This window comes from Drosophila tropicalis, unplaced genomic scaffold (genome assembly GCF_018151085.1).
Source record: "Drosophila tropicalis isolate 14030-0801.00 unplaced genomic scaffold, ASM1815108v1 contig_845, whole genome shotgun sequence".
NCBI classification, from domain to species: Eukaryota; Metazoa; Arthropoda; class Insecta; order Diptera; family Drosophilidae; genus Drosophila; species Drosophila tropicalis.
In genome coordinates, this window is record NW_027173338.1 from 4675018 (window position 1) to 4690230 (window position 15213).

Genomic DNA, 15213 nt, shown 5'->3' on the forward strand with positions numbered 1-15213 from the left:
TAATTCCGAACTAACACAATCTAGACAAACACTTCTTGTGCCTAGAAATCGGTTGGGGTAAGAGTATTCCAACTTCATGCAGCGAAATGTTTTTTTGCTTTTTGTTTTCCTATTTTTTTTGGGTTTGGTTTAGCAGGGGAAACATTTGCCCTAAAAATACTTTTTTGTTTCTTGTGTTTTGTTTTGTGTTATTTACGACTTTCTGGTTCAGAGGTCAAGCCATCGCACTTAAAAGTGTCATTTTGCATTGAGGATGAAGTAGACGACGACGACGACGAGGACGAAGAGTAAGCAGAAGGCAAGAAACAAACTCTCTTTTTGGCCCATAAAAATGCAACAGCAATAGCCAAACAAATTCTTGGGACTGGGACAAGCACGAAAAAAGAGGAACTAGGTTAACATTTTTGCCATCTAAATGGAAATGCTTGTTAGTTTGTTACTTCTACTACTACGACTACTATCAAAAGCCAGGAAGTTTTCAAGAAAGGAAATTTTTATACAAATAGCAAAAAAAATGCCAAAAGTTATCGAAAGAAACAGTAAACAACAAGTTAAAGCAGTTTGCGGAAAAGAACAAAATGTAATCCACAAGGATCCATGAGCTTTTTCAGAAATGCAACCATAAAAACGGTCTGAAAAGCCATTTGTAGGTGCTTTTTATTTGAAGGACTTTAATTTAAAAGGTTTTAGATAAAAAAGCTCTTTTTTAATCAAGAGATCAAATATGAATTGGTATTAAACTGGTTCCGATTTTATTAAAACTAATATGAAAACAAAGTTTGGCTTCACAAACTGAATCAAATTAATTAGTAGCTTAACAGATAATAATTTGAACGGTTAGAAACTGAACCAAAATATTAGAGATCGAAATGAATCGATAAGTCCAAAGAAGGTCTGTGGTAAATGGGCTTGAAATTTCGAACGCTCTTTCTTTGGGTCAGCAGGCTTTAACTACCCCGCCTATTTTCCTTGTGACAAAGGCAACAAACCCAACTTTCTTCAAATGCAATTTGTGTCGAATTTTTGGGCGGAAACTCCAACGCCTTTTACTAGCTTTCATGTATAAGTGACACAAACCGAAAATTCAACTAGTTTACTATCCCATCGTCCTGCTGACCCTCATATACATGTATGAAAAAGATAGTAGAGTCCATGTACCCTTTCCCCCTCCCTTGCCCTCTGCCATCATTTCATAGTCAGTCGAGTCAGTGGCACTTAAAATGCTTGTCATAAATCATCAACACAACGCGCCACATAAGTGCTTCTAAAACTGTTTGCGCTTTTACTTTTGTACTGAACTGGGTTTCAGTCACGCCCCCTAAAAAAAAAAAAAGCCCCTACGAACTGACCAACGCCCATAAAATGGCAAAAATAAAGAAAAGAATCCCAAAGGCTGGAATCTGTCAAATGCAGGCTAGCAAAAGGCAAAGGCTAAATAAATATATATATACATATATATTTGTTCACATAGATAAATATGAACAATGAATCAAAAATATGAATAGACAGAGGATGACAATTGAAAAGCGAAATAAAGATTAGAATGTTGAAGTTGAACCGTTATGAATAAGCCTCAATAAAACTAAGTAAAGTGCACTTGGCAAAATGAAATTCAAAGAGATGAATAATACAATCCGCAAACAACAAATGGAAAAGAGTATGATAACGGTCAAATCATTTTCATTTTGTGTGTATAATGTCGCAACCATCTCCAAAGTTAAGGGTATGTAAAGGTAAGAAACTGAATCTAAACTCAACCATTAGTTTCAGCAAATTATAATCAAGACAAATTCTGTTTTTCTAATTCTTAATTCTGTTTACAATGGTATGAAGATGTTCCTAAATGGGTCACAAGTCGTTGCTAAAGATTATAGTTTGAAAAATCTTTTAGTTAAGATACTTTAAGGTCAAAGAAAATGCAACAGAAAGCGTTAAAGTGTATTTCAAAGTCGGTATTAAAACTAAGTATAAGCAACAATACTACTAACACCATAGAAAAAATGTGTAAAATCATCTTCAATTCTTCTGTTTACTCTTTACTCATTGTCTGCTGCAGGAGAGACACTCTCCCCACTTCACTTCCCCAGCCAAAAAAAAAATTCTCCATTTTATAGACAAATAGCGAGAAGCACACAAAAAGGCAATTTGCTGATGAAATGAAATGAGAAATGGCAAAAAGGCAAATGCATTCAATTAAAAAGGGGTAGAGAGAAAGAGAAGACACAACGATATCCTCTATCATATTAATGTTACCTCGCGCGTTCTCTCTTTCCCCTGTCCTTGTGTGTGGGTGTGTGTGTTTGTGTTAGTAACTCATCTACATGAATGGCGAGACCCTTGGGGGGAGGGACAGAAACTGTTAGAGCTTTAACGAGAAAGCTTTCTCTGGTATTTACCGCAACAAATTCGAATGCAATTTATCAGACAGCAGAAGTCAAACAAAAGCGAAACTAAGTGGGAGACAGGGCGAGAGAGAGGGAGTGAGACGGGAAGAGCAAAAAGGATGATGAGACGTTGTTGATGATGGTAAAATGTAATGACTACCCGCATGAAATTTGAATCTTTAGCTTACAGTAGAACCTCAGTAAGAAATATTAGAAATGTGTAATCAATATTCATTCCTCGTGGTGGCCACTGTATTTAGATTCAGTGCCAGTGGAACCCCAAAGACTCAAAATTAGTCATGAAAATTTACATTTTGTATCACTTTGGTGGGGGAGCTTACCTTTACTAATGCCAGTGGCCTTATCACGCAGCACATTTATCGAATGGACTGCACCGTATTCTTCAAACATTTCACGCAATTGCGTTTCATCCATTGATTTGGGTACCTGACCCACAAACATTTTAATATTATCCGGATCGGGCTCCTTCTCGCCATAGGTAACGGTTGCATCGGTATCCAAACGGAAGCATGAATCATCGTCCATGCCGACCACCATATTACGATTCGCGCTGCATGGGTTATTATTGTTGTTATTATTGCCGTTGGTGTTGCCCATCAAACCTGTCGTGGACATAATACCGTTAACCGCTGCAGCAGCGGCGGCTGCAATTGTGCTGCTATTGCTGCCCACTAGAGAATTGTTGCTGCCACCAAGATTTGGGTTGATGTTGTTGTGGCTGCTACAGCTGCTACCAATGCTATTGTTGTTGTTATTGAGCAACGAATTATTGTTGTTGCTATGTATGGGACTATTCGGAAGGCTATTGGTGGCGCTGCTGCTCTTATCGCTCATCCCAAATGCACTGCAATGAGTGAGAGAAAGAGATGGAAGAGGAATATATATTTAGTATTAGTACAGTAAACACAATCATTGAACAATAAAAATTACTGAAGAATATATATTTTCTAGTTCTATTTTCAATAAAGGTTTTGGCACATCAATTCGAAATTTATTCTAATTCATTTTTAATTGCTCGAACGAAAATCATAAAGTGGAAATGTACATTTTACTATTCCCTTAACAAAAGATTAAAAAACTGTGTAAATTCACATATTTCTTGCATAAGTTACTAGTTTTAATCTTTGTACAATAGTTTAAATAATTTTTTTACAAGTTTTTTATTACTTACTCCAATAAAGCCAAATCATTGGAACTTTTTTCAGAAAAATCAAACATTATACGGCGATTGGCCAAAAACGAAGAGCGAGTATACATATTGGTTTGTTCTATTTTTATTATTTACACTGTCACAATAAAAGATAATAGTCAATAGTCAATAGAGAGAGAGAGAGAGAGAGGCAGGCGTGCGGCAGAACAACAGTTAACTTTTGACTTCGTTTTCAATGCACCAAAAAAAACACGTTCAACGGTTTTATATGTACGCACACGGAACAATTGAAATTTACTTTAATAAAATGTCTAAAAAAAACTCTACTTTCAACACTCGCGACACTCGGTTATATAGAACTCTGATACTTTTGACTGACTAATTAAAAGAAAAAGAATATTATATATATATACATATATATATAATTTCAGTACAAAACGCACGCGCAGCGCCTTCAATTTTGAACTCCTTCACGGTCAATAGTCTACGAACAAATGGACGAGAGAAGGAGATGAACAATTTCATCATGAACAGAATTGCAAAAGTTCACAAGTCAATGAGAGGATTAACAGTTAGAATTGCAAGCTCAGCTTAGGAGTCTTTGTGGAGGAGGAATAAAAGCGTCGTTCAGTTCAAGAGTGTAATAGGAGGAGAGAGAGAATTAGAGAGATCTCAAAAGGTGACAAGGCGAAATAGACGAAAAATTGTTATTGCCTTTTGAATTAAAACCAGAGATGGGGCTATGTTTTTAACCGTTAGTTGTGTTGTCAACTGCCGTCTGATGAAAAATCCACAAGAACTCCCAATAGCCTTTGTTTTTGTTTGAAAATGACTAATAAATACCCTTTCAGATGTCACAAATTAATGAAAAGCTGAATACAAAATAAAATTAAATCAATAATTAAAACCATTATTAAATAAATTTGTTTCATATTTTTACACTTTAATATCTGTTGTTTTTTAAAAATATTTTCAACGCTATTATTTATGTAAATTATATTTTCAATCAACAGTGATATTAAATTTCTCTTTTTAGTTCAAATTTCTCTTTCTATTTAAAGCAATTTTTCTCTGAAATGCAAATTAGTCCTTTTTTTCTTCTTCATATAGATTTCATTTTTCTATGCCAAACTAAATTCTCATTAAGGCTAGAAAAAAATAGAAGTAAAAGCAAACCATTTCCATTAACCATTTGTCTAAACGAACACGCCCTACTCTGCTACTAATATATATAGTGTGTTATCTATGTATATATAAAGTGGGAGAGAGACGGAGACAGTCAACATTTAATCATAGGTCCTTAGTCCTTGTCTTTGACCAGGTGCCGCCGCGCTTTTAAGTTGACCCAATTTGGCCTCTTGACTGAAAATCGTCTATTTGCACAACCAGCAGCAGTAGCAGCAGCAAATGGCCATTAGGCTAATGCTATTTGAGGTTTAGTCAGCCAGAAAATCGCCAAGTAAACATATACACACATAGAAAGAAGATAGGAAAGAGAAATACACAAGTGGAGAAGAGTAGAGAGAGAGAGAGAGAGAGAAAGAAAAGTTAAATTCATAGTCAAATTGCTATATACCCTTTCAATTATAAATTTGTTAACAAGTTGTGGACATTTAATATCAAAAATACTTTTTGGTGGTTTCAACTCCCAATAACTATACGAAGTTTCAAGATACCCTTACAATTAAGCAAAGGGTCTTAAAGCGCATTCATTTAACGGTGTAACGAATTGACCTTTCACTGTTTGTTTTTTTCTTCTTAAAGGCTTAAAGGATTAACTGTATGTGTGACCGTGTATGTGTGTCAATAAATCAAACCCGCATATAATTACACATAACATTGAATTCTCTACGCCCCCCCCCAACTCCCCCACATCAGACACTCTTCCTTTTCCAGCAAACTTCTGCTTCTTCTTGGGGTCTAAATGTAATATAATTGCACTTTGTGCCTTTTGCTTTGTCTTTTATACTTTTCCATGTAGCAAATTCTTACCCTTTCTACATTCCTCGCTTTCTCGACTTTGATTATTGCCTTTTTGTCCAGCTTTTTGTGCTCTTCTCCGCTGCTTTGTTGCATTTTGTAATTTGAAGTTTTCTGTGTGAAGTTTTTGTAATGTTGTTTTGTATTTTGTAGTTCAGACGAAAAAGTTTCAAATTCATTTGTCCCTCACTATTCCTCACTCTCCTTCAATTGCTCCTTCTATTCTATACCAAGTATTTAACCCTCTCTTGACTTTTGTGACTTTAATTTAGTTAAAGTTTGAAAGTCACTGAAAGAGAAAAGCTTTTCTTTAGTTGCTTTTTATTTGTGATAAAGCAGGACAAAGAAAATTTGAACACATTTATTTTTTTTTGTTTTGGCAAATCTTGAAAACAATTTTTGGATAATTTTAACAACTTTTTAATAATCTAATTATTTCATATAATTTTCTTTACAATTTTTAAGCTAAATAACTCAGCAAAGCGTATTAAAAATGTTTAAAACTATAAATAAAAAGGAAAATTCACACCGTTCGAGTTAATTTTGAAGCAAATATTCACCATATTCTGCAAGTAAATTTTATATTTTTCATTACAGAGCCGACTTGGAATGTATTTACTTTTTAACCTTTTGCAATACTTAGTTTCACAATCTTTTATGCCGCTTCTACGGGTTAACCTACTTTTTTTTTTTTTTTGATATTGAATTGTGACAATTTTATTAAAAAGTTTTCCAGAACAAAACGAAAAAAAAAACCTCTTGGTACATGCAACAAACAACATGGATAACTTGCAACTTGGTTACTATCAAATGGGGGCAACTCTTGCCAAACTGCAATTCATCTTCATCAACATCAGTGCACAAACTAGGCAAACACATTTGAAAGTTTTACTAGGACCCCGAAAAAAAACTATCGACTTAACAAGAAAGACGACTATCGAAGACTTTTTTTCCTATGATTTCCAAAGTTGTACACATTTTTCTAGATTCTTTCAACACTTTTGCTCTGGTTTATTTCTTTTGCCTTAAAATTTAGTGATTTTTCTTTAAATTTCTTGTCGCATTTATCTTCATTTCGACAGGCGGCGCCAGTCGAGCAGCTGTCAACAATTTGCCGACCGAAGGAAATTGTCCTGGGAGTCGTCCAAACAACCACTAAAGAAACTTACTAATTTTACTTGATTACTCGAGAGAGAAAGAAGGACCCAAAAAAAGATACGACTAGAAGAGCAAAGGAAAATAGAACAGGTTGCTGCTCTGCCCCTCCGCTGCGAAAATTTGAAATCTATTAAAAAAGTTTTCTGAGACATGGGTTTGTTCCATTTTTTGACAAGGACAAGGACAACACAGGCAGAAGATGTGGAGAAGGCGGCTTAACTCAAGTCAACTAAACTCTGTGGCAAAGGACATGGAAGATTTTTCGCATTTTCCTTTTCACCAATTTACCTTTTCTTTTTGCAGCTCAGGTCTGGAAAAAGAATCTTTGATTCTCCTCCAGTTGCTGTTGTTGGTTAGTTTCATTATTGTTCTGCTTGGCCCTTTTTTCTGCTCATAATGTCGATTTGTAAGTAGTGAGTAAGTGAGTGAGTGAGAAGGCACTTTTAGTTGAGCGAAACAACTTGAAATCAATGTAAATTGAAGTGGACTTAACTATTGAGAAAAACAACAAACTAGCAAGAGAACTTTAAGAGCGAAAGAGAGAGATCTCAAGGACAATAGAGAAGACGAGACGACCAGACCAGCAGCCTGGAAGGTATAGCGAAAATGCAGCATAATGAAAAGCCAATTGAAATGGATTTTGCAAATGGAAACAAGCAACTAATAAATAAGGTTGATTGTGTAGCAGTCCTTTAGACTGTTTGTTCATGACTTGTAATTTTAAAAATTTAAATTAAATCCCTTCATTAAGAAGTTGGAATCAAAAGTCTAAGGGTCCTAGCATAAGATGCATCCTTATAATTAGTTTATTATTAAGAGTCCGTCTACAATTAATAGATATTTTAAAATTTTAAGCCATATTAATATGTTAAAGCGGTTATCATGTGGCTTACGAGCTCTATCTATGTCTCTTGTTTATTTATTCAGTTTGGTCACGGTTTCTCCCCCTTTTGACATGGAATTTCTTTAATATATCAAATGAATCTACCCTTTGGTCATTCATTCCTATTTAATCCCATAAGTTTCAACTCCCAAAAGGACTTCTCGATATGTTTTCGTACTTCATTCTCCAACCGCCAATTAGTCTAACTTAATCCATTTGGGAATTGAATGACATCCAACTCTTTGGATATCTCAAATTGGATGCCAACTTTGATCTATTTACAAGCAATTATTAACACAACAACAAGAACTACAAACGATTTCACATTTTTGCTTAATTACACACAAGTCTGCTCGTCCCGAATGCTCTGCTCTCCTCTCATCTATTTAAGCGCCTTCTCTCATACTATTAAGCCCTTCAAAATTTGACTTTGACCAAAAAATGAGCTGCTGTGTACTCCGTAGTTCAAATATTTGTATAAAAGTCCAAGCGCCACCGTCATCTGTCTGTCTACCCTTTTTTGGAACAGGAATGGCGAAAGGACTCTACCAAAAATTAAAGGACAAAAAATAAAGCGCAATGCCAACCGAGGTTCGTTTTCCTTCTTTTTTTGGGCTTACTGTCAACATTGAATTGAAGAAGAAGAAGGCAGTATGGAGTGGGACGCGTTTGAGTGGGAGAAGTTTTCCTTCTCGTTGCCAGACAACGTCGAGTCAGCACAAAAAAGGGGAAAACACCAGCACAGAGAAGAAAATTCGCGTAGCTCAACAGAAAGAGAAATCATTTTAAATGCGGCTTAAAATTATCTTTGATAAGCGCGCTGAAATTTTCGGTTTTTCTGCTGAGTAATTTATAGGCAACCGAAGAAGACAAAGAAGAGGTTACGCTGTTTTTTTTTTGTTTCTTTCGTTTCTGAGAGGGTATTAAAAGGTTGCCGGAGATCAAAGTGAAGCCTAAGTCGGGTCAAAGGACACTAAAAATTTTTAAGCCGATTATAAAATACAGAGTGCACAGAAGGAGGAGGTGGAATGGGTTATGGAGTATAAGCTTTAGAGGAATGTAGTCATACTTAAAGCAAAATTGCCACAAATGATTTCACTTCATTAAGTGAAATTTGATATATCAATATTCCATTAAAAAATGTCTTTCCCCTGTTATTTACTCTTTTCTCTTTTGATGAACTGAATCTGCAAACGACAGCGACGAAATTAAAAAGCCAAATAAATGTAATCAAAAATGGTTCACACACAACTTGAAATCAAGTAAAAAGAAACAGTTAATAAACATTAAAAATACCCAGTAACTGATTAAAATTGGAAAAGCAACTTAAACGTTATTTAAAAGTCGTCTACTATGGGATGGCGACATTAGAGAAAATCGTAAAAAGCCTTTATTCCGTCACACGATAATCTCTAAAAGGAATTAATAGGACAAGTTAACAAAATTTGCTCCCTATTTTTGATTATTTTCAATACACCTAGTAGCTCCTCCCTTCGACTTCTTAAAAAGAATGCAACATATTTATTGTTCAAATCACAAATCCTGAATTCCCTATTCTTCCTATGCTTATTACAGGATATAAAACAGGCATGTTCCAGCAACCACATACACAGGGACAGGGTGAACCAAATTAAATAAGTAAATCTTGCGGCCGTTGTGTGTAAAGAGAGAGAGAAAAACGAAACACGGAAAAACAGAGAAGGGTAAAAAAAATACATGTGTATATGGCAAAAGATAAAGCACAAAGGACTGCAGGAACCAGGACATACACAGGGATAAAAACAAAAAAAAGTGAAGTAAAATCGCAACCAAATACGCAAAGTCCAAGCTGGGCCCAAAAACGAAGAGTATAACCACAATGAAATGAATGAAATACATCCACATGAACACACACACACACACATAGGCACACCTTCTCTCGCACACACACACACACACACATTAAAGGGGAAAAACCTGAAACTGAATCTCCTGGATATGGATTTTACACTGTATATTCGTTTTGTATCTTTTTTTTTTGGTTTTGGTTTTTGGGTTAACTTTCTTTGTTTTTTTTTTTTTTCTGTTTCCTTTTTAAAGTGCTGCACATTAAAACTGACACGGCCCTGAATGTGAACTGATGGGGGAGGAGACTCTGATGCTGCTTGCTGCTGAGGGGAAATATTTGTTGACGGGGAACGACCCCACTTTTCGCATATACGCAGCAACTGAGGACCAAAAATGCCAACAACGCCGCCAGCCTTTGCAGCAGTGAATCCAAGGACTAAAAAAAGGTTAAGAAAATTGAAAAAGATAAGCGAAATCCGCGCAGAGCTTGGAATACTCTTTTAGGAACTAAATATCCACTGTAAATCTTAAGATATTTTTAAGGAAGTTAAAGAATGATAGCTTCTTTCTATCGCATGTGAGAAGCTTATGAAAAAAACGTTTCTTATCGTTTGATTCTCAATCAGTTAAGGCCCTACAATTTAGAACAAGAAAATTAAATTGTCTGAAGATTTTTCTTTACCTTTAATATTTCTACTTCCGTTAACCAAAGTAAATAAGTCCCAAATGGATAAGTAATATAGAAATGGGACAACCTTCAAAAGGAAGAAAACAAAAAATATTTGTATAAATACATATTTTACAGACGCAGGACTTAAACTTTGGACGCGTTTGGGGGCAAAAGAATTTATTGATTCAGCAGGAAAAAGGAAAATGATTTGCATGGCTTCCGGTGGCTGAAAATTCATGCCGCTGCCATTTGCCCAACCCATTGAAGGACGCGATGTGTGCTGCGCGATGTGTGTAAAATTGAATCAAATGGTATTTTATTTTGGGTCTTTTTTCGCAGTCAACATAAGTCTTTTGGCTCAAAAAAAAAAAAAAAAAGAAAAAATTATAAATGGAAAAATACCAGAGACTCGGAGAATTGTGAAAATTGTCGCCACTTTTTGGCCAAATTGTTGTTTGCTGGCGAAATTGAAACAATTCCAAGTTTTCTTCTCTGCTGTAGAGGTCTTTTCACTCTCGTTTCCACTTTTGCTTGCCAACCCCTCTTCCACGCCACCTTCCTTTTAGCGATGCAGTGCCGCATAAATTTTGTTGGTTTGACGCGTACTTGCCACACACCAAAAGGGTGAAAAAGGGAGGGAGAGACAAAGAGAGAGAGACAGATAAAGAGGTGGCTGCTGCAACTGAAGTGAACTCAATTCACTGGGAATCGTCGCCTTCTCGATTCCATTCTACCAACTGGCATATGCATTTCAATATTTGAGCACTTAAATGTTAATGAATTGCATTGACAATGGCGAAAATTGCAATTGCTCCTTTCGGTTGAGGAGAGAGGTCATAAAGGACAGGGAAGTAAAAGGAGGAAAGGTTTTATTGAAACACTATTTAAACAAGAAGATACCAGAATGAACTTTTATATAAATGTGAACGAAACAACATACAATTTTTAAGCAATGCGATTTTTGACTCATTTAGAGATTTTAAAAATCTGAATTGAATTTAAAACAAATTGAAATATAACTTAAGTTTTTAAAATTTAAAGTTAGTAGTTTTGGGTTAAACTTAAGATTGATTCAGACAGAAATTTTCTATAAGTATTCAAATTAATTTTAATTCCACTCTCGAACTTATTAATTCGTGAACATATTCAATTTGTATTAGAGTTTTGTCTTGAGTTTCAATTTTTTACAATGTTTATTTTGTTGTCTCTTTTTTTGTTTCCGATAATCTTTTTCTTGCCTTAACCCGTTTTTTTGTCAACCATCTAACTCGTTCAAAATTTTGCAGTCTCACAGGGACCATTAACTGGAAATTGTAACAAAAACAAAGCAGAAGAAGAATACCTAAAACGACACACACACAGAACATTATAAATTTTAGCCGTTCTCTTCCCTCATCCTCCTTGTAGTCCTCATCCTTTTGCTGTCTTTTAACTCATTCGGGAGACATTTGTATAATTTGTTGTGCGTACATTTTTATGATTTTGTCAACTCAACAAAAAAAAAAAAAGAAGGAAATGAAGGAACAAAACGAGCTGCGAAAGCGAAAGGATAGATAGATGGCTACAACCAGGACGTGGAGACAAGCAAAAGGAAGTGAAACGCAACAACCCACAAACGACCAGCGATAATCATAATAATGGGGCATGGCCAACGAGGCCCCAGGGAAAAAGCAAAAAAAAGAGAAGTAAAAGACTGCAGAGCACAGAGCGAAAAGCAGAGGGAACTAGACTATGGTAGGGGCAAGGAGCGGTAAGGTAAGGAAAGTCGTTTAGCCGTGTCTCTAATTGCCCAAGAAAATGGCCATTAAACGAAGGAAGCTTCCTTTGACAGGTGCTTGAAAGCAGACATGGTAGGGGTTTTCCTTCGAAAGGTGGAGAGGCGAGAGGAGTTAGCCAAGATGATACGACATCAATTTATTGAAAAACAATCTAGGACAGGTTTTCTGTACGTTCTTTGGTCTGCTTCTGGCTCCAGGCAAAGCATATTTTTAATGTTCCCTTAAGGAAATTGCTGATGCTTTTGTTTATTGAATAAAAGACAGAATCGAGATTAAAATTTAATTAAATGTTGAAATTAAATAATTAAATATTAAGAATAACTGAAATTGAAAGTGAATTTTAATGAAAGTTGGTTGAGGTAAATTTTTAAAGGGATGAATGTATTCTATCGACACATATATTCAATTACTGGAAAGGAAATCGAAATCTTGATTAAAATAAGTAGTAATTAAACTAAAATTTGCTTTGGCACAACTGATGAAATGAAGATGCCCGAAAGCTAAAATATTTAATCAACTTTTGGGAAAAAATTCTTTAAATACTCTCATTCTATTTGAGCAATTAAAAGCATTCGGTCGACATGTGGAGGGGAGTCAGTCAACGAATTCATTCACATGGTTTTGTTTGTTTGTTTGTTTGTTCTTGTGTCTGGCTTCACTCAATTAATGAAATTTGATCAAGTCAGCATACCCAAAAAGGGTCCACATACTGGCCCCTCCACGATACGCCCGTCTCAGCCATATCCTTAAACCTTGGACACCTTTTTCTCTCCCCCATGACGCTTTGTTGTGTTTACGCATGTTAATCAGACGTAAAAAAGAGCAAAACGGAAAAATGGTAAGGCAAGAGATACTCAGTGAGGGTGGTAAGAAGAAGAAGGGGTACCACCACAAAAGTCTGCCTCGTGTGTAAGCCTAAAAGCTGCTTAAATTTTTAATGATTTTGCTTGTGTTTTAATTGTGTGTGTGTACACTTTTATATGGGTGTGTGTGTTTATGAAAAACAATTTTAATTTTATACTTTCGTAACTGTTTTTGTTGCTCTGTGTGTGTGCTTTTTTTTCTACTTTGTTTTCTTTTGGTAAATTTAAAGCAAAGTGAAATTTAAAAGTCAATTTAAAATTCCGTTAAAAAACACACAAAACCACAAGCAAAGTTGGCAGCTATCCTTTAAAAAACGACACAAAAAATAGTGTGGATCCTTACGCCGAATGGAATTCCCTGTACAAATTTGCAAGAATTAGGGACAAAGAATCGGGTTTTAACTAAGGAATATTTTCATTATAGGAACGATTAGATAATAAATGAATTTGTTGTTTGTAGTAGATATGAAGTTTATTGTAAGATCATTCTGAAAATCAAACTTCCAATTTAACAAATTGTAGGAAATTTATATAGAAAAATGGAAATGCCTACCAAATTCAGGCGGTTTAAAAAAAAAGTGAGGCAAAGATTTACATTAGGATTGGAAAATAAATTCTAATAAGATGAATTTAGTTACATTTTGATAAGCCTAATACTCCCAGCCTTTTTTCCCCCATATGCTTAGAGGGTATAGAAAATACTAGCCAAACTGGCAATAAATATTTAGACAATAAAAAAAAGAAAGAACAGAGAAAAAGAAACAAAAATGGAGGCACAACACACAACACACAAAAAATGTAGCCAAGTCACGTAAATAATTAAACACGTGACATGCGTCGAGGCGTTATTTTTCTATATATATATATACTTATATCGTAGGACCGACCAAAAGACGTCAACGTGGTGGAAGTGAAGAGGAGATTGTCATGTGTTGGCTTGATGTCGCGACTTCTTGTTTAGACAAGTGGCATAGCCCAGACGTGTGCGTGATTCCAACATGAAGAAGGAGACCAGATTGAGAAAGGCAACAGGAAAGAAGGTTTTTAAGAAGAAAAACTTGCAGTCGGAATTTGTTTTCCGTTTTTTGTTTGTCTTTTTTTTGTCTGTCTAAAAATAGGAACATATTATAGTTATTGTTGTTGCTCTTTATTTTGTGTGGGCACAAAAATTGCGACTGATAGTTGCTGATAATGAGAGTTGTAATAATATGTCTAATAGTGGTAATAGAATGGAATGGTTTAGTAAGTTGCAAATAGACTTTATGGCTTGTTAAATGGAAATCTAATTTGTGCAATCAGCACTTAAGAATCAGGTAATCATCCTCATAAAAGGACTATGAGGATAAAACTTATGCATTTTTTGTTTACGTTACTTTAAATATTTTGTGTACTGAATTTTCCGAATTTCCACTCACTTAACTTTAGATTCATAACAATTTCAACAAATTTATGCCCAACAAAACATGGAAAATTTATATTACAGTTAAATATTTCAGTATTTTTACTCTCTCGCTCACACTCTCTGGCTGTCATTCAACTCAATTTATTTACTTGACCTTTTTTAATTACGAAAAAATATTGCTACGATTTTTGGTGGACCATAAAAAATTCAATGCAAAAAGCTGACCGCACATACAAATCTATGCCCAGCAGGAGAGGTGCAGCAGTAAAGCAGCAACGCTGCACAGGGTAACTTGGTGGGGGGACAACAACGCCTTAAAATATGCAATAGTTTTTCAGCTGTCATGTGGCATTAAGGTCCGCTCAAATGCGATTGACATGAACAACGATGAACGAACAACACCAAACGGAAGCAAAATGTCACACAAAAGGAAAAAAGAAAAGGCAAAAGAGTTAAAACAAACTAACAGGTGAACAAAAAAATATTATTGTTTTTATTCCAATCGTTTTTTTGCTCGAAAATTGTTTGCTAATGCATAAAAAATTGACCCATATTTGTATAAAATATACATATTCATATTTACATTTGTATAAATTGCCAATATTTCGTTTATATTTTAACATAAAAAGCGGCTGACAATTCAATAAAAAGAACAATCGGACTGGAAAAGGTTAACTGTGGTCGGATCGATGGTCAAATACTCTTCCTTCTACATTTTATTATTGGAAAGGCAACAAATACTACTATTACTAGAACTATGATTGAGTCTTCACACTCTGTCTAAAAAGAGTTTTCAATTCATCGTAAAACGAAACCCAAAGGCCTCAAAAGGCCGCTTGAGTGATATAGTCAATCGAATATGCCCTTTCCGTGCAAGGGCACAAAAAGAAAATAAGAGAAATAGAAAACATATATTTATATATCTACAAAATTTATAGGATATCGTTTGTTTTCTTTTTTATGGCCTTAACTCGTTCCAGCCCTTCTTTCCCGCACGGTCATCCCTTCTCATCCACACTCTTTGACTGGAGCCAATCCAAGGTAAGCGATAAAAGCCTTGAGTGACACACTTATTGATGTAATAACATGTGCATTAA

General features: G+C 35.1%; 1 protein-coding gene across 4 annotated transcripts in view; it reads right to left on the reverse strand.

Moving 5' to 3' along the window:
- The window catches only part of bru1 (bruno 1), a 111156-nt gene that overhangs the window by 37613 nt on the left and 58330 nt on the right, over positions 1-15213 (reverse strand). For 2 of the 4 annotated variants that reach the window (XM_068295708.1, XM_068295709.1), the window contains exon 3: positions 2726-3249. In XM_068295708.1, coding sequence (XP_068151809.1) covers positions 2726-3249 — 524 coding nt within the window. Of the gene's footprint in view, positions 1-2725; positions 3250-3576; positions 4043-15213 lie in introns of those variants that run through there. The other 2 variants (XM_068295710.1, XM_068295711.1) reach the window with 2 other exon arrangements.